This window comes from Merops nubicus, unplaced genomic scaffold (assembly GCF_000691845.1).
Source record: "Merops nubicus isolate BGI_N331 unplaced genomic scaffold, ASM69184v1 scaffold32083, whole genome shotgun sequence".
NCBI lineage: Eukaryota > Metazoa > Chordata > Aves > Coraciiformes > Meropidae > Merops > Merops nubicus.
The window spans coordinates 8,072-27,810 of record NW_008601496.1 but is presented as its reverse complement, the minus strand read 5'-3'; the positions used below and the strand labels follow the sequence as shown (position 1 = coordinate 27,810).

The window sequence follows — 19,739 nt, the reverse complement described above, 5'->3', positions numbered from 1 at the left end:
GCTAAAGGGAAGAGCCACTGGCATGTGAGTGTAGAGAGCCCTAGCCTCTCTCTTAGACAGGACTCATCCAGTCCAGATGACTGTTTCCCTTGAAGCACAGGATTGTTTATCACAAGTCCCAGATGAAGAAGCAGGGGCTCTCCCCTGTGCTCAGCTTCTCTCCTGCAGACCTGTAGCCTTAGGGTAGAAGAGCTGGTTGGGAGAGCTACACAGGGTCTTAAAAAGTGAGTAGCAGGTTGCCAGTAGCATCACTGCCCAAAGGCACGAGGTGTGGTGGAGTCAGAGACCTTGGTGCCACATTGTGACAGCGATGGCATCATGGCCAGGGCAGCTCGGGGTGCCAGCAGGGCTGGGGCTGCACTGGGGTGCCGGGGAAGCACAAACACAGGCCAGCTGGGAGCCCAAATCAGCAGCACATGGACTCAGTCACCCGCCTCTGGTTGTGAAATCAGGGGAATGTTTTCAGCGCAGAGCGAGCCGCTACCAAACCATGAACTGCTGGTTCTCCTGCGCCAGCCAGCTGCTGCCATTTGGCAGCCAACTGAGTTCCCACTCCTTGATCTTGCAGTCACACTGAACTGTCTCAGTCCTGTCCAGAGCTGGAGTGATGTGCCCAGGGTCAGCCCGGGAGGAGAGCACAGGCAGCTCTGCCTGGACCCCCTGCCCAGTGCCCGTGGGTCAGACCCCAAGTCTGGGTGAGGTGGCAGAGCTGGCAGCACCTGCACCCGCAGGAGAGAAAGTCTCACTGCAGAGTGAAACTCTGCTACGTTGTAAGATACCTAATGAACATTTTAAGAGGCATCAGTCAAAACTCAAGGCCAGGGATTGTCCGGCACGGGGTCACTCCAGCGGTGGGACAGGAGCAGCCTTGTTGCCCAGGGTGCCCATGCCACCCCTCGGCCCCACTCACCCTTCGGGCACAGCCACAGAGCAGGATCTATTTATAGGGCATCCAGCCCCTGTAAAACTCAGTTTATAGGGAAGTAAAAGGAGTCACACATCGTTACTTTGCATGGCAACGTGTAAATTGCCAGGCGGGCGCTGACCTTCCCTCTCAAGGAGGCACAGAAAGGAAAAGGTGTGGGAGGGATGGGGGAGCAAGGGAAGGGAAAACTGGGGGGAGAAGGCAACCAGTGGTGGAGAGAGGAAGGCAATGACAGAAGTGAAGAGCAACCTTGGTCTCCTGTGGTTTTTTTTCCCAAGTTTTCCAGCCCAGGTACAGTTAAGACCAAGACTGGCAGCTCAGCATTAAGGTCAGTGGCCTGGGAAGGTGTTTTCTTGTCGGCGAGCGCCTGTTCCCGAGGTCCTGGCTGTGCCTGGGAGCTGGGATCGGCAAAGCACCTCCAGATTCAATAATAAACAGTCAACAAGAATCACTGCTGCTCCACCAAAAAAAAACAGCTTAGCAATGTTCGGCAGTGGGTGAGACGATTAAAGATTAACCCCCTGCCTCCTGCCTCCACCCCTCTGGGGAGTATAGGCCTTGAGGCTCAGCAAATCCTTTCAGAGAAAAATCTGAAATAAAAGACAACAGCTAGGGGACGCAGCGAAGGGAGAGGGAGGCAGCAGGGCCAACAGCCTGGGACAGGGGAATCGGCAGGACCCGGCCCGTGCTGCGGCGATAATGCGCCTCTCCAAAGCCCTGCTGGACATGGAGATGGCAGATTACAGCGCGGCGCTGGACCCGGCCTACACCACCCTGGAGTTTGAGAACATGCAGGTGCTGGCCATGGGCAACGGTGAGTCCCCTCCACCGTGCTGGGATGAGCTGGGGGCTGCCGGAGGAGAAGTCCCTGGGGCGGCCACCGAAGCGGTGCCGGGAGGGCTGGGGCACGGTGTGGGGGTCAGCCGGGGGGCTCCCAGAAACTCACGGCCGGGTTTCTGCGTTCCCCGGGGAGGAACGGGGGGGTGGTGCAGTGCTGTGCTCGGCGCAGGCAGGATGGTGCCCTGCAGCCCAGACACCTCGGGGACGGGCACATGCTGGGTGCAACGAGAGGTCCCCACTAGACATAGAGCGCAGGGTGGGGGCTGAGCACAGGGCGGGTCTCACCTCCTCCAGACCCCGACCAAGAGGAAAGACTAGCCAGAGATTTCCGAGTGGAACGCTGCTGAGGCTCCCTGGACAGGGCAGACCAGTCCTACGCCAGCGAGGTGTTCACGGCCACTTAGCACCCGGACAGGGTGGGAATCACCAGAAAAGTGATTCAGGAGTTGCCCCCACAGCTGCCCCCAGGCCATGGCCCTTCCCTGCTCAGTGCTTGGGTGCAGGGTGGCATCCCCTGCCCTGGGAGCACCACAGGGCCCACTTGCCCAGGCTCAGCCCCAAGGAAGAGGGACAAGGGGACCTGGAGAGGTCCCCCAGGAGGGCAGGATCACACTTAGCTCACTAGGGTTCCCAACATTGGCTCTCTCCTTTGGGGACCAAGGAGCCTGGTGATTAAATCAGAGATAACAGGAGATTCCTCTGCAAGTCCCCCTAAAGTCTCTCTAAATACGAGCCCAAAAAGTACACTGCAGCAAGCAAACCCCAAGCCCCGTCCTCCCGCCTGCTGCGTCCCTGAGGCTGCCAGGGCACCCCTGTCCTGACAGCCCCTCTGGATCTTCCCCAGGTTATGGCTCTGCTCTGTCACAGACGTGACATGGCGGTGCCATAACGGCTGAGCCCCTGTCACCCTGGGGCTCAGCCCCTTCTCTGCTCCCCAGGGCTGGTCCTACCCACCCAGTGCCCAGAGCAGCTCCCTCCGGCTCTGCCAATGCCCATCTGGACCCTCCAGGACAAACCCAGGTCTTGCTCCCTCTCCATGCCCCTCTCCCACCCAGCATTCTTTAGCTTGGAGGCTACAACTGAGCCCACCCTGCACCAAGGGCCTCACAAGGCAGAGGGACACAACAATTTTATATGACAAAATCAGGTGCTCTATGAAATACGCCCTAGGGGTGGGTGAGTCAGCTGGGTCAGGTGGCACCAACACCTCTCCTCCTCCTCTGCTCAGTCCCAGACCAGGGCAGGTCTCACCTCCAGGGCTGCTTTAGCACTCCAGCAACCGCCCACACCTCTGTCTGCAAAACCTCCACCTCCCTTTCTGGCTGAGGACTGCAGGAGAGCTCGGCCCCTGTCCTGCACAGCTCTGCAGCTCCAGCCCAGAGCTGGATGGACCAAAACCATCCCATGCTCAGACAGCTCCTCCCGAGGAGCTCCTGTCCTAACACAGGTCTCAGCTGTGAGGTCTCAAAGTCAGATATTTTCTTTCCTCCATTTACCTTAACTCCAAATCAATCTCATTAAAACCACTTCACAGCAGCAGCCAGAAGCCCACATTTCTCATGCTACAAAATAAACTTAACTGGAAAATTATCCATTAGGCAATAATTTAATTGTTGGTTGGCTATTGGGCTAAGATGTTGTAATTTCTTGATAATGCTGCCAGTTTTTCCTGTTCAATGTTCACCTGATTACAGCATGATATACTACTAAAAAGGGATTTATCTGGGCTGTCACAGATACCAAGTAATGTGATTACAGGCAGATCAGCTCTGTCCATTATTTAGCTGAAACTAGAAACCTAACTTTTCTTCTGGAATTACCTTGATCCAGCTGAGCCCTCAGGATGTGTTGAGAGGAAGGATATCTTCAGAGGCTAGCTGCTGACAGAGACAAGAGACAGCCAGAACAGGCTTGGGAGGAGCTCAGGGCTTTGGGTGTGGAGAGAAGAGCTTTGCACACACGGAAATGCTGTTCTGTGCCAGGGTGTGCCAGGCAGGGACCCAGAGAGGCAGCAAACTGACTCGGGAAGAAATACAGGACACAAGAAACTAGGCAGAGAAGTGAAAAGAGCTGCCAGGGGCAGGGAAGGGGCTAGTTTGAGATCTCCTGTGCTAGCTCGCTGCTGGATCCACACCAGTCACTCCTGCTGAGGGACAGCACAGGCAGGCTGCGCAGTGGCTCCTGCAATACACCTTTCTCCACAAAGCAAAAGCTAAAATTGTAGCCCTGCCCTGGGCAGCACTGCCTTAGCCTCCCCCAGCACCCATGCTCCAGCTACTGAATGAGACCTGCTGGGATCAGCCTCTTCATAGCACCCAGCACTTTCTGCTGGGTGGCAAGTGGGAGCAGCTGTGGCCCTTCCAGTGTGAGAGTTAACTGTGTCCCTGCCAAAAACAGACACCAGGCACCAAAAACAGACTCAGGTATTAAAATCCCAGCAGGTATCTGTGGCTATGTAGATCCTGGGTATCATTTGCAAGCAGGATTCCCACTGAGGCAGGGGAACGTGCCTGTGCTGATACAGGAAAACGTACAAGGGAGGGGACAATCGGAGCAACTGAGTTAAGGGCTGATCCCTTCAGCCTTGAGGTTTATTTGGCTTGCTGAAGGGGTTTTAGTGTAGGGATTGTATGGTTTTGAGCCTTTCAGATGTGCTTTCTGACAGAGGCTGCTGCAATTCTCCATCCTTCCAAGACAGCCCTGCAAGTGCCAGCTCCCCTCGGTCTGTAAGGACTTTAAGGTGCACCAGTTTCAGCTGTGGTGTGACCAGCCTCTGGAAGACACCCAGCATACAGCCTCCTCCATGCTACAGCATCACCCTTTCTTTCTGGGTTAGCCTGATCAGTCCTTTCTTGCACGGGTAGTGTTTGCCCACAAGAGTTTTTCAGATGAAGTCATTTGAGTTATGCACTTAAAGTCTTGCTCTCCTGAAGAACCGCTGTGCAGGCTGGAGCTCCATGCCTGGCAGAGAGGCTCTCCAGCAAAGGGAGCTGGTCATCTCTAATAGCATCTTTTGTTGGTATAACACAAACATTTCTCTAATAAATCAGCTGCCCACCCTGAGCTTTAATATCTCAGCTTTTACTCTGCACCAGCTTCTTCTCTGGCCATGCTACTGCAGCCCAAAGCGTCTGCAAATCCCTGTGGAATTTTGACTCTATTCCATGACTCCTGCAAATGGGTTTCCACTTTGTCTGAAGGCATTGCTGGAGTCAGGTCTTTGGGAAGAGCTGTCTCACCCTGGCACACAGGGAGCTTTTGCACACTCCAAATGCAGTGAATTAAGACACTTGGATCCACCACTCCTTACACACCTCTCTGGCACACAACCTGGCCGGTTCCTCCAAAACACAAGTATCTCACTGGAAAATGAGTTCAGCAATGTTTGCTGTCTGCCTCACTGCCTTTTCCTTCCTGTGTGCTTCCCCAAGCAGACACGTCTCCATCGGAAGCAGCCAACCTGAACACGTCCAGCAGCATGGGGGTGAGTGCGCTGTGTGCCATCTGCGGGGACCGCGCCACGGGGAAGCACTACGGGGCCTCCAGCTGCGATGGCTGCAAAGGCTTCTTCAGGAGGAGCGTCCGCAAGAACCACATGTACTCCTGCAGGTACAGACAGAGGGGACAGGGTCCCCTGCCTCAGACCAAACAGTCCCCAGGAGCTGAACGGCAAAGCCCTCAAAGCGCAACAGCACTGTCCTTCATCCTCTTCATCCTCCCTGCGTCCTCTGCACCCTCCCTGACCCCACCCTCCAGCTGGGAAGGGTCAGAGACCACCCTCGTTCTGGGATTGCCCTCCAGTGACCACCAGGGAAAGACCCTGGGAGGTCTTGCCCCACTCCTTAGGGGCCCAGCACGTCTTCTTGCAAACAGATATGGCCACCCATGGCTGCGGCCAGCGAGTGTGGTGGTGCTGGTGGGGCAGCCCTGTCACAGGGCTGAGCACCTTGCCGCTCAGTGCTGAGTGCAGCACAACCCCCACTCACTCCCTGGGGGCACGTCAGTGGCCTCTCACCCCTTCCCATCACAAGATGGAATCATGTCTGCCATCTGGCTAAAATGCCACCACTGCCTGTGACATGGCACAAGGGCATCTAAGGAGTGAGGAGCTGGGCAGTGCAGCGTGCACGCCACTGAGGGTGAGGCACCCAGGTTGCTCCTGCAACTCATGCACTGCACCTTCTACTGTTGGTGGTAGCCCACGACTCTCCCATGCCACCAGTGGCTGTGACCACCCTGCTCCCTGCTCTGAGCCAGGATTGTCACAGAAGAACTTGAGGAATCCTCAGCTCAGAGGGTCTAAACCACTCAGGCTTTTTCAATGAGTTACTCCTGATGGCTTGACAGCCACTTGAAGAGTGTGAAGAACAACATCACTCTAAAATCTGTGTGACAGAAAGAAGCCCTGGGTTTATGAGTCCATGTGAAGCTCTTTATTACTTGCACCCCCGAGGTACATAAGCTGGCTGCCCATGGAGCCCCCTCCCTGCAGCTCCCCTGGAAAAGCCAAGGTGCCCAATTCTCTGGAGACTAGGGCTTTTATATACATGCTACTAAATGCTTAAAAAGCTGCTTTCAGGCATCCATTTGGGGAAGTCTTAGGTTGGGGTTTTAAAAAGCATGGTAGAAATGAACCTTTTCAGAAGCCACAGAACCCGGCATGGCTGGGAGCCCTCTCCCAGATCTGTACACCTTTGTCTTTACTTTGCAAGCTTGATCAATCCACAGTAAATTAGAGCAAATTTGCAAGTGAAATTCATGCTGCCCGTGGGCACCAGGCTTGTGCTATCTGCAAGGGCCACACACATGGGAGATCAGTGTTTGTCTCGCCACGTGCAATGGATTTGGTGATACAAGTGCAGAGAGAAGGAGCTGGTTGCTTCCCAAGTCCTCTCCAAAGTGCAGGTGGCTGCACACCAGTGATGCTGTCCAGGGGTCAGAACCAGCCTGCCTGGATCCCAAACACAGTCCTGGAGAGATGCAGGGACTTAAAGCTGCTACCTAACCTTACTAGCTCAAGAATAATCTTCTGCCCTTTTTTCATTCAGCATAAATGCATTCTTCCTCCCTTCTAACTGGGATCTAACTTACAAAAGAGGCTACCAAGTTGGTTCTGACTCTCCTGGCTCACACCCTTAACCTCATTTGGGCTGGTTAGTCCAGCATAAGTGTCCTGTGCCTAGTGGTCAGTGAGCAGGCCCAGCAGCCTGAGCTCCTGCGTGCCACTGTAAGCTGTAGCCCACCCTTACTGAACATCCAGAGGTAGAGCACTGAGATGTTCAATGCAGAGAAGAAGCTCCAGGTTAAAGCAAATGTGGGAATGGCACAGACCAGGGCTCCTTCCTTAGGATGAGCCTCTGTAAGCTCTGTCTTGCTGCCTTCAGGCTCAGTCTCGCTGCTCCTCACACCTCTCTTTCTTCCCAGGTTTAACAGGCAGTGCGTGGTAGACAAAGACAAAAGAAACCAGTGCCGGTACTGCAGGCTTAAGAAGTGCTTCCGAGAAGGAATGAAGAAGGAAGGTGGGTGATGCTGTGGCCTCCCTGTGCCTCCCCCAGCAGCAGTCACACTGGCTGCACATGTTTGGGGAAGCCCAAGGCCAGTACACACTTGGCCAGACATTTCAGCCCCATGTTCCACAGTGCTCTCCTGTGCACAGGTCCAGACCCCCACCACAGGAGGGTTTAGGGAGAGTTTTGGCCCCCAGTCACGAGCCCTGCTTGTCCCCAGCCTGCTCACTCCCACCCATGTGAAGTCCTTGCAAGCAGCCATCATCCCAGGAGTGGAGGGCAAGGCACTGGGCTCCTGTATGCTCCCAAACTCAACGCCAAAGCCCCTTCTCAGGGCACCTCTCAAAATGCAAGCAAAGACAAGCCCACAAGAGTGTGGTGGGGCCACGCTTGTGTCTCAGAAGTGCCCATATTTGTGCACACAAATCACAGCCAGGCCTCTCCAGCTCACTCTGGCACACACTCACACTCACACCCCACCTGCACTCCCACTGATGGCACAGCCCAGAGGTCTGGGAACACTTCTCAACAGCAGCGAGAAACAGAAACTTCAAAGAAGGCCTGGGAATTTGGAAACACTTTGGGAAAACTGCTCTCAGTGCTGTTGTCCCAGAGTTACCATGAAATCCACAGCTGGGAGGGTGAGTCCAGCAAAGATTGTAATTCTGCCCATTTTCCTGACATGTATATAGATTCTTGCTGACTCTCTGCAGAGAGGTTAGTTTATTTGATATATCAGACACAGCAAGAAGGACCAAGAACAAGGTGAAGCATTTTAGCTGTTTAACTCCATATGAAACAAGTAGATATCCACCTCACTATTTCCCTGCCTCTCTGCCTCTGCAGCCCCTTCAGGTCCCCATGACTCAGACACAACAGGACATGATCCACCCCTTGTTTAACCCTGCTTAGTTCTCTGGAGTACTCACAGTGGCAAAGAAACCTAGGCTGCTTTGTGCCTTCTGGTGGCTCTGCTGGTGATCCTGCTGGTGAAAGGACAAACTGACAAGAGCAGCCCAGAGAAGCTGCCTGGCACCCTGTAGAGCTCACAGCATTAATGTCTGCAAAGACACAACAGGGAGGCATTTGGCCCTGTTGTTCCACGTAAAGAAATTAAACACTGTGTTCACCCAAGTTCACACCTCCTCAAGGAGAAACTTGGGAGAAAAAGGGTCCTTGAAGACAACAGGGAAGCACAAGCAGTACCTGAGTGGTTTCCCCAGAAACACCAGCCTGTGGGAACACCTCTGAGCAGGAACACTTCTTCCCTTTTAAAGAGGATGAGGTATTGCAAGGAATTGGCTTGACATTTCCTGAAGAACATAGGAATCCTCCTCTCCCTGCAGTGCTCGCTCATCCCATGCCCAGAGCTCTGCTGCTGTCTGTTAATATTCAATAGAAGTTACATTAGGTGCATGACCAGCTAATACTGAGCAAACATTTGGAAAACATCATGGCGTGACTGAACTCGGGGCCTGCTGCTGATAACAAGCAGCATAACCTTGAGAGCTCCTATTTACAGCCGCTGACTGCAGGGCTTTTCCTCTGCCTCAGCCTCATTATTGCTTTTTATCAGGTGGATTCATACATTGAGAACGTATCAATCCAGAGAGCCACCAGCCTAAGGCAGTGACTGTTCTGTTTCCCCTGCCACTGATCAATACCTCATTTGAGCAGATGGCTTTGCCTGGAGTGGCCGTGGGGAGTTACAGCCAGCCCACGGCCTCGTGGCCGATAGAGAGGCAAATCCTCCCCCTCAGCACCACTGCTTCTGCTCTGCCTGCTACCACCTCTGGACTCAAAGGCCAGTTCCTTCTCAAGACTAGACCAAGCAAGGAGGCATGTAGGGGTCAAACCTGTCCTGGGACTCTCTTTATGATAAGGTACGAGAGAGCTCTGTTGCTCTGGATAGATAAGTAGGGGCTGTTCTGCACTTCCTTCCTTATTGTAGCTAGAAGGAAGTTTTCCAACTGCACCTATCCAGTGCAAGAGCTTCCCGGAGCTCACAGAAGTCATGTGGACAGACAAAGAAGCCATGCAGATACTTGACTCCTCCATTTCACACATAAGCTTTGGGCCGCATGCATGAGCACGGCCATAATTTCCCTGTATCTCAAAATTAAAAAATTTAAAAGTCAGATCCTTTGGAAGGAAACTTTCCTACTGAACTGTCCAGGCTCTGAACCAGGTACCCGGGTTTAGAAACGACCCCATCCCAGGAAAGCACAGTAAAGCAAATGTGCCACCAGAACCCCCAGATGCAGTCAGCTCTCCTAGGCGTCCTGTCACAAACCAGACACGGCTGCACCTCCACCCTGCCAGGCAGGGAAGCTGGGAAACTGCAGCAAAGGAAGGGGAATGCCAGAAGTCTGTGCTAGATTTTGGTGTGCATTGCCATGAACGACCTGCAGCTCAGCCAAAAATCTCTCTTTCAGCTGTCCAGAATGAACGGGACCGAATCAGCACCCGGCGATCAAGTTACGAAGACAGCAGCTTGCCCTCCATCAATGTCCTACTGCAGGCAGAAGTCCTGGCACAACAGGTACCTCTTCTTCCTTCTCTGGCAAATACAAAAGCATCAGGCACTATCTGGCCAGTAGAACCAGCTGAGTATTTCATAGCTGCGTCTTCAAATAACCACAGTTTTTCTAAGTGACTTATCTGCCAGCTCAACACAGGTCTTTCAAAAGCATTTGTTACCTGAAACCATTCCCTTAATGCTCCTTGGTCCAGGACTCAGTTGTAATAATAAGCAATAATCTGTTCTGCTTTGATGGGACACATGAAGGCTGGAGAGCCTGCTGGAAGAGGACAGGGTGGAATCATTGAAATCCAAGGAGCTGTGGCTGTCTAAGGCAGCTGAAGGGCTGGGCTTGCAGGAGCAGCCTCCCTTCCCCGTCGGCTCTTTGGAACTCAAGATTCTGGCTTCCTGCAGAGTTTCACCAGGAATCAGTTTCATGCTTGTTTGATGCAGATATTATGCTTGAAATTCCCCATTCCCACAAGCATACTGCACACTTCTAGAGCGTTCACCTGAAAAGACAACTCTGATTGAAGAATCTGGATATTGCAAGCAGTGTGTGTCAAATCAGCACTGTCTGGGGGGGTCAAAGGACAGCACAGGAGCTGCAGGGAGGCTTTGTCTGTGAGAAAGGAGATGAGGATGAGGCTGTGCTGGAGGCAGGAGCTGCCATCCTTCATGGGACCTGCAGAGCAGCACTGCTTGTCCCAGTGAAAATGAAGAGGAGATTGAGTTGGCAGTCCAAGTTCTTCCTTTCTCCAAGGGTCATATTATCCAGAAGGCTGCTCTGGGAGATGCTCCAGGGCAGGATGTGCCTTGGTCTGGGCTCCACGCTGAGGCTCAGCCTGTAAGGTCCACATCCCTGAGGAGGGGATATGCCAGAAGGGCCAAGGGCCAGTCCTGCATACAAGCAGCGTATCCCATCTCACCCAGTGTCTCACCTTGTCCTACACAGGCCTGAATGTGTTTATACACCCTACAATAATAATATTGGTGCTGCTCCCAGAGGAGTGAGATAACCAAGACTCAATTCACTAGATCTACCAGGGAAAGACATTTCCAGGACTCTGAGTCCTGCAGTGGCACCATTTGTAAGCCTGGAGCAAGGTCTGATGATAAAAACTACAACCACAGGCAAATCCAGGGGAGCTCCTGCTCCCCCACAGGGAGACTCATTAAACAAGGCAGGCTCCAGTATGGTAATTGGTAACTTTTATGTGCCTCGCTAATTAGAACAAGATACTGCTGAGGAGCTCTTTCTCCAAGATCTCAGGTCACTCACTCAGAGGTCTTTATTTATTTGCTAAGCCTTCCGGACTCTCTGATTAGGGTAATACATGGTGAGATTTTTACAATCTTATTTATTCAATACTAGCTCAAGAGCTGGAAAGATTCCAGGTAATGCAACCTGAAAAAAAAAAAAATGCAGGTGGGATTTGAATAGCATTTCCCTGGGGAGGCTGGCAGGGTCCGAGCTGGAAGCACTGGCAGGGGAGGACAGGAAGGGCTGCTGCTGGACCGGAGCACGGAGGGCGGGCGGCGGGCGGCGGCCCCGCTCAGCTCACTGCCTACAGAGGCACGAGGATAAAGCAGTGACTAAGGGCAGCTCCCCAGATGAGCTGAGTGAGCAGCTATGCATGAGAAGCGGGCGGGAGGTTGGGTGCCTGGTTTGGGGAGATGTTCTTCCTGGCTCTGTGTGACGACACTTGCAGAGTTGTCAGGCTTGTCCTTTGCAAACGAAAGGGCCCCGTTTGCCTCTGCAATCACAAATAAATCGCCAGGCAAAGAACGTGACCTGTGCTGAGGGCACGTTGGCACGTGCACACTTTTGCCAAAAGGGCTCAAAAGCTGAGGGGAGGTGGGAGGTTGTTGTCTTCAAAGTCTGTCTTTAGCATTTAAAATTGGGCAAGGTCAAATATTAATGACCTGGTGCTCACAGAAAGCAATGTCAGACCTGGAAAGCTGCCTTCAGCAGAGACTTCTTGTGCCCGTGCTGACTCAGACAGAAGTAGAGCCTGCGTGTCTCCTGCCAAAAACAGACAAGGCAGCTCTGGCTGAGCACTGGCTCTGCAGCGGGGTGGAAGGATAGTTCTCTGCCCTTTGGTGGGACCAAGCAGCTTAAGCAGCAGCACTGGGTGCATATGTCCTTACTACTGGTGACCACCACATGAGCCCCTCTGTTCCCTCTTGGATCATGACTGAGCACACTGATTCAGCAGTAGGAAGATTTTGGCTTTAGAAACATTGTTCCTGTGCTTTACAGTCTATTCAAGGCATGACAGTTTACCAAGATGATCCACAGCCTCAGCTCTGAAGCATTTTATGTTCACAGATCCCCAGTTTGAAATGAGCTGTGCTGGGCCACATATTCTGGGAGCTGGATGTGCAACGGAGAAAAGTAACCATGCTGGAGTCCACCTCAACACAAAACCCATGGGCTGGGGATTTTCCTGTCTACGTTTCCTCTGGGGCACTGAAAGCTGAAGGATCCCTTTCCTCCTTCCAGATATCATCCCAAATTCCTGTGATGAATGGAGACGTCCGAGGGAAGAAGATTGCCAACATCTCAGACGTCTGTGAATCCATGAAGCAGCAGCTGCTGGTGCTGGTGGAGTGGGCCAAGTACATCCCTGCCTTCTGCGAGCTGCCCCTGGATGACCAGGCAAGTCCCCCATCCACCCCACCTCTCTCTGCCCTGCCAAAGGCAGCGGGGAGCCGAAGCAGAGCCAGGCAGCAGAGACCTTCAAAGAAAAGCTGCATTGTCTGCTCTGTTATCCTGCCTGCTGCGGCTGATTGGGAACAGCATCCATACAATGCCAGCACAGGCCATTTGCATGGGCAGCTGATCAGCCAGGGAGCACAGGCACGATAACACTGAGCTCAAACTAGGTACCTAATCACTGCCTACTTTGCATGGGTCTATCACTCAATTATTTATTAGAGTTTATGCAGCCCTTTGAAAATCTGAAGTGCCATACAAATTCTCAGGGTAAGCAGACTTGGCAGAACAGATTTCTAGCCTAAGGTGAAGGCTCAAAACCAGCCTGTCTACCTTTCTTTCTGCTTCTTGCCTGCAGACGTTTGTATCCATTCTCCTAGTGGGGAATTATTGAAACTAAACACTAGTTTGTTCCTAAGGCAAAAAGAACATCTCTCTTCAGGGTTAAAAGCCAGAAATATATTTGCATTTAACACCAATTACTACAATGACATTTGCTGATTCCCTAACCAAGATAAGAGGTTTGGTATCCTCTACAAAACTGCACTGCAGGATCTCAGGCAGCCTCAAAGTGATAGGTCTCCTGTGACCAAGAAGAGGTCTCCCATCTAAGTCTAAATGTCAAAGGGCAGCAGCAGATGTTGCGGGACATGATGTGTGCCTGGCCTTGAAGAGCATGTGTGGGTGGTGGGGAGGCTCCAGAGGGAAGGGGTAGCACTTGTGGCAGTGGCCAGCACAGGTCCTGTCACAGGTAGGAGGCATTTCCAATCTGCCCCGTGTACAGTCACAAAACCAGCGTGTGTTCATTCACTTCAGCTAGGATCAGCCTCCAGCCCTGCTGACCTAGAGGTGATTTTTAGATCATGAAGAAAAAGGATATCCAGAAAGTGAAAGTATCCAGCTGATCAAAACCCCCTAAATCCTAAATCTGAGCTCTTCACTAATCACCCAGCAGCAGAGCCCCAGAGAACTCAGTGCTGCTAACACAGGAGAGTATTTCTCTCTTTTCTATCATGTGTAAGTGCTAAACTGTTTTAAATGGTGAGAAATCTGCTAAACTCCTAAGGAAAATACAACTCAAAAATTATGAAAACCAAAATGGACTCCAAAGACAAATGACATTCACACAGCAAGCAGGCTGCAGCCCAGCAGAGGCTTGGGCAACTCTGCATGACCCATTCCATCCTTGTGCCATTTGGAAGAGAGGCAAAAAAACCTGGTTAGTGCCTCTGCAAGCTGAAGCTATGTCTACATGAGCTTGTCTTACAATTAGGGGGCTGCAAAATTTCTAAGAAGAAAAAAATGCCAAAAGATGGTGTTGTCTGCACTCTGCCTTCCCACATGGGACAGGCTGCTGCCAGCCTGCTCCACAGGCTCCTCTCAGCTGACTCTGGTCTGCTGTGACCAGTCACCCCCCACCATGAGAAGTTCTCAATCTGTCCCAGAGGACTTGAGAGGAAAGACTGTGCTGCACTAAAACTAATCAATTAATGGCACCCATTCTTTTGAAGGGTGGTGTAAGGTCAGAGGCAGCAGATACTCACGGGAGTGCAGGAGGAAGGATGGAAATGCCAAGGGGCAGGAGTGAACAAAACTATGTGCAAGGCAGCTGCTCAAGGGGCATATAAGGGCCAGTCAAGACATGTCCAGTGGGAACACTTCATGCTGGGAAGCCTGTTGCATTGCCATTAAAATGCTGCCCGAGATGGAATCATCCCTGCCAACATTTTTATAGAAAGGTCATACTCAACCCCTCAGTCTTCCTCTGCACGAAAATGTCAAAGTACTGGGTTTGGTGAGGCCAAGCCATTCTAAAGTTAAAAGTTTTACTTTGTTACATTACAACTTCTATATTTATCCTAGTTCACAATGGAATGATGTGTCTCAGGTTGATCACTGCAAGAACAAATATCAAATGAGATAATTTTGCCTTCTTGAAGTAATTTAACCCTGCTTAAAGAAGCAAACTTTATTGAAAACAAAAATGCTGATTCCAAACTGATCTTTCTTGAATTTGCATTAGGCAGGAAATGTCTATGTGAGGGTCTTCCTTGGGACCCACAGATTTTCCTTCTCAAAGTTTCATCAGATAGGAAAGCTGTTCTGTGCAGCTCTGGTACGTGCCAGCAGCTCAGCTAACACATCTGCCCCTGCTTGGATAGCGACAGAGAGAGGCTAGATTTTGGACAGTGATAAAGGTTCCCCAGCATCTTGTGTGTGTAGTTCTTTTGCAAGGATCTCCACTCTGTTTTCCACACTCTCTTTCACCATCTAAAAAAAAAAAAAATCCCTTTCTCAGACATCAGCATGTTTTCTAATCAGAGCTCTCTTCTATGGGTGACACATGCTCCTGGCATTTCTGGTAGGGTAAGAGTTCTGCCTTTGTCAGACGCTGAGGGATAATGCACTGCAGAAAGGGGCCGTTCCCATCAGGACACACTTTTCAGAATCTCTCAATTAATGTTTAATGATTGTTTTCTCCAGCAGAGGATCCTGGCTGGACATTAAGAAGCCTCTGTGTCAGGCTGTCGAATCGTTAACTTCTGTTTCTGCCTAAATCTCTGAAATTTTTAACTGAAGGAGGGCAAAAGATTCAGAACATTCTCAGGAGCCACTGGAGGGTGTAAAATGAAACACTTCAATCATTAACATCAGGGCAGAAAAACATCCCTTTGGCTTCCCTGGCCCAAATGCCCATTGCTGTGGAGGGGATGAATGGCCAGAGGGTGACCCCAGCAGCCAGGTGGTCGTGGGTGCCCATGAGCACGATCCCAGTGGGAGGTGGGCACGGCCCAGAGGGACAGCAGCTGTCCACAGCAGCAGATCCTGCTTCTCCCCACCTCCCACCTGCAGCATGGGCCCTGGTTCTGCACCTGGCAGGAGTTGTCTCATCTGGGAACAGCCCATTGTGAAGACATCCCACTGCTGGTGGGAGGTCCCAGGACAGTCCAGCATGGTGCTGCTCCTGACACGTGCCGTGTTTCTGCATCACCCACATAACTGTGGTTTGCCTTTGCAGGTAGCCCTGCTGCGAGCACACGCAGGGGAACATCTGCTGCTGGGAGCTGCCAAGAGGTCCATGGTGTTCAAGGATGTCTTGCTGCTAGGTAAAGAGTGCACTTCTGCTCCTGGCCCATCTGCTTCTGCAAAGCTTTCCTGCTGGGGGGAAGGAGAGGGTGGTCCAGTGTTTGCAGGCATCCTTTTTGCAAGGTAGTGGTGCAGCTGTTCTGTGTTTCAGCAAGCCTAGCACAACCTTTGGGTTCAGCTAGGCCTGTCTGACATTCACATCATGGCCACAACATGTGGCGAAGTTAGGGGACTGTGAGCATTCACATTGTCCCCCCAGGTTTGTGTAAGCAGGCTGTGGTGTGACTGGGAAAAAGGGTCTCGCTTCTCAGTCAGCTTCTCCTCACTAGAGTGACTCCTGTGTAGGGAGAGGCTGCTTTGGCAACACAGATCAGTTTTTCTGGCAGGCTGAGCCAGGGAAGGGGCAGAAGGAACGACTTCTTAAGTCCCCCATCCTTAAAAGTGTCTCAGCATTGGCTACTTGGGTTTTGAACTCCTTGCTACCCTTGGCAAGTCTTGGGCAGTGACAAGGTGATGGTCTCTGTGCTGCTGTCCAAAGGAAACGACCACATCATCCCACGGAACTGCCCTGAGCTGGTGGAGGTGAACCGTGTGGCCATCCGCATCCTGGACGAGCTGGTCCTCCCCTTCCAGGAGCTGCAGATAGATGACAATGAATACGCCTGCTTGAAAGCCATCATCTTCTTCGACCCAGGTATGCTCCAGCTTGGTGAGGGTTGGCATCAGAGGGGACTGGTCTGGGTGATGCTGACTACTACTGGTCCGGAGTTGTGGAAGTGCTGCCTGGTCTCCTCCCTGGGCCAAACTGTTCTTAGAGGGAAGGGACAAGTCAGCCTAAGAGGAGAAAAAACGTCCCTTTCAGCAGACAACAGACACCCAGAGACAGCTCCCCTCAGCCTGCGCCCAGAATTCGTGCCTCTCCTGAGGGGCAGCTGCTGTGGCAGCAGCCTGGACAGCTTGCCCTGTGGGTTGTTTCAGATGCCAAAGGGCTGAGCGACCCCTCCAAGATCAAGCGGATGCGGTACCAGGTGCAGGTCAGCCTGGAGGACTACATCAACGACCGGCAGTACGACTCGCGGGGCCGCTTCGGGGAGCTGCTGCTGCTCCTGCCCGTCCTGCAGAGCATCACCTGGCAGATGATCGAGCAGATCCAGTTCGTCAAGCTCTTCGGCATGGCTAAGATTGACAACCTGCTGCAGGAGATGCTGCTGGGAGGTGAGTACTTGAGGGTCCTGCAAGACACCTCGCAGCGCTCCCTGATCACTGGTCCCTCCAGAACCCCCACAGCTGTTGTTGCCTGTGTGAAAAAGGCAGGGACAGGCTCTGTGAAGGTCAGCCCTTGACTCACACATCATCATCTCCCCCTACCATTGACAGAGGTAACAAAGGTTCCTCTGTTTCTACTCGCCTGAAGAGATGGGTTAGCTGTGCATCTGTTTATGGAGAAGTGCCCCCAGCCCTCTGCACACAGGCAAGCTTTGCTGTGCAAGGCCCAGGCTCCTACCAGCTATTTCACTAATCCTCCTCTGTGTCAGAAGGGAGTCATCAAAATAAAAGGCTCTCAAAGCTCAGGCTGAAAGAGCATCCCAGATTTTCTACTGGGAGCATCCAGTGGGTCAAAACAAAATGAAAAGTTGCTGCTGTGCTGTTCTTTACGTGGAGGTGTAACTCAGGAGGAGAGGAATCTACCCTGTGTAAGAGGAAATGCAGGCAGCAGGAAGGGGTTAGTGAGCCCAAGGCATCCACAGAGGAAAATGGGAAAGGTGTGCTCCAGTCACACACACACAGGCCAATCGTGCACCAAGCCTTGGACGTTTTGGTGCAGTGGGTCTGCCCATCTGAACTGTCTCCTCCTGCCATTGTGACAACTAATGTCATATGTACATTTTAGGCTCATCAAGTGAAACGACACACGCTCACCACCCCCTGCACCCTCACCTGATCCAGGAGAACCTGGGAACAAATGTCATTGTGGCCAACACAATGCCTCCTCAGATGCACAACGGCCAGATGTGTGAGTATTGCCAGAGACAGAGAGCTCCCAGGAGAAACCAAGAGCCTGTGGAGATAGCTTCTGCCTCTCGAGGAAACCTCCATGCAAGACAGTCTCTGATAATGAGTGTGAGACATTCCTATGTAGAAAGGAGGGCAAGACAAACAGAGAGGTGGGTTAGATTAGATTAGGCTAGAATAACTGATTCAACAAGATGTCCCCTGGCAGACTGTAACTTCTACATAGCCCTTAAGGGATGAGTGATCCCATCAAGCACCTACTGACATCAGTGGGAGGTTCCTCTTCTGTTGAATGGTTCAGGCACACCTCACTTTGCTTTACTCCCTGTAAAACCACAGGAGATTCTGGGCCACCACACAGGGACACCACTTAGGAGTTTAGGATGCGATGATCTCAGCTGATCAAAAAAGTGGCCCATACAGGTCAAAATGCCAGCAGCTCCCCTCACTCAGTGGTCATGATTGTGGTTCTCCCAGGGAATGGAGGTGTGTCTGTGTGCCCAGGCCGCCTTGCAGCAACCACACAAGCTGTCAGGAGCTGTGGTCTTACTACAGAGCCTCTGCCTTGCATACATCTGGACCTTGCCCGACTGAGGACAGACCCCAGTGCTGCCAGGTCCATGAGGCTCTCTTCTAACTTTGTTTCTCTCTCTGTAGCTACTCCAGAAACTCCACAGCCATCTCCACCCGCGGGCTCAGGACCAGAGCAATACAAGCTGCTGCCCGGAGCCATCGCAACCGTGGCAAAACAGCCCACCTCCATCCCACAGCCTGCCATCACCAAACAGGAGGTCATCTAGCAGCCTGCAGGCACACTGGCCTCCTTTCGAAGGCCGTGGGGGAGAAAAGCCCAAATGGACTCTGTCACTGTGAAAAGAGAAGCCATCCAGAGGTCTTTGGATGCCAACACAAGGACTTGCTTATTGGACTAGTCCACCACCACCAAAAGCTGTCTTCCTGCAGCTACGGACAGCATGTGCCACGGGCAGCCCCAAGTCCCAGATCTAAGGTCGGAGCCTTACCAAAACGCTCAGCCCCTGTAAGAAGGGCCAGACTTCTGCCTCTCTCCGTGGGGAGGCTGCAGCGACTGGCTGGAGACAGTGCAGCTGGCTCTTCCCCCACTGCCCCCCCCAGCGCCGGCTGGGCGCACACCAGGCCCTGAACAAGCCTTCGCTGTTCCGCCGGTGGGCTTCCCTCCCACAGCCACGCCAGCTCCCCAGGCAGCCCCCAGGCCAGCCAAGCTTGATGGAGATGGACACTCTCCCAGAAGCACTGCAGCAGGTGAAACACACCAGTTTTGCCCAGGCAGCCAAGGCAGAACTGCTCCTCAGCCTTGGCCAGTCCCAGGTCCTTGCACAGAGTCACCCTCCAGCACACAAACGCCCCCTAAGCCAGGTCTAACCAATCTTTTCAGCTGACACTGGGGCAAAGTCTGGCCCAGCAGGATTCTCCACTATTCAGATGCTTCTGCCTTTTGAGGTGTTTTGTTACTGCCATGCCAAGTTTGCCTTCCCACCACATGGCTCAGGAAGGCCACCACTGCCAGACCCATCCCTTACACCACTTACTGCCTACCAACCATGGATTCAGGAGATTTCAGCTAACAGCATGGGGTCAGTGTACAGGCTGGCCAGGGTCAGCACTGCCCAAAATATCACTGGTCCCACTACCAATGGATGCCTATTTGGAAGGAAGTGGAGGGAGGATGTATGAAGAGGAGACCTGTGGGGGTGAGAAGAGCCCAAGCCTCACAGATTGGACCAAGCTCTTGGGCAGCCCAAGTGCTGGGAGCATCGTGACCCAGGATCTCAGTTCAGACCCAGCTTTAATGCTAAGATATGCCATAAAATCTCCTTGTCCTGTCCAGTGCCACTCCTTTAGCTTAGAGTGAGTGGACAATAACACATTTATAGGTTTTCATAATGTGCTAAGAATTCATTATGGCTCCTTCAGGCCTCAGAGGGTTGAAAGGCAGCAACCTCAAAACCACAATGCTTTGAGTCCTGCAAAGAACGACAGAAGTCAAGGAAAGAGCCTGTCTTGCCCAAGCCCCCTGGGTCTGCCCCAGCCTTGGGTCTGCCCCCACCTGCCCTAGTTGCTGCCTCTCCATGACTGCTGTGCCCAACC

General features: G+C 52.5%; 1 protein-coding gene across 2 annotated transcripts; it reads left to right on the top strand.

Moving 5' to 3' along the window:
• The first annotated feature begins 1,624 nt into the window (after positions 1 to 1,624).
• HNF4A (hepatocyte nuclear factor 4, alpha) lies at positions 1,625 to 18,779 on the top strand. 2 transcript variants are annotated; one of them, XM_008938015.1, is made up of 10 exons: positions 1,625 to 1,739; positions 5,200 to 5,374; positions 7,190 to 7,284; positions 9,708 to 9,814; positions 12,300 to 12,455; positions 15,532 to 15,619; positions 16,138 to 16,293; positions 16,578 to 16,814; positions 17,491 to 17,613; positions 18,270 to 18,779. In XM_008938015.1, exons 1-10 carry the CDS (start codon positions 1,625 to 1,627, stop codon positions 18,410 to 18,412), a joined length of 1,395 nt encoding a protein of 464 aa, XP_008936263.1. In that variant the 3' UTR covers positions 18,413 to 18,779. The 2 variants fall into 2 exon arrangements, with proteins under 2 accessions (XP_008936263.1, XP_008936262.1); XM_008938014.1 differs by having other exon boundaries at positions 17,491 to 17,617; positions 18,229 to 18,412.
• The last annotated feature ends 960 nt before the right edge of the window (positions 18,780 to 19,739 follow it).

Bases quoted from the DNA above. Each gene is read 5' to 3' on its own strand.
- HNF4A (XM_008938014.1), top strand. From the start codon at position 1,625: ATGCGCCTCTCCAAAGCCCTGCTGGACATGGAGATGGCAGATTACAGC. The intron at 15,620-16,137 runs GTAAAGAGTGCA...TGCTGTCCAAAG, and splicing joins CAAGGATGTCTTGCTGCTAG to GAAACGACCACATCATCCCA. The intron at 17,618-18,228 runs GTATTGCCAGAG...CAGTGCTGCCAG, and splicing joins CACAACGGCCAGATGTGTGA to GTCCATGAGGCTCTCTTCTA.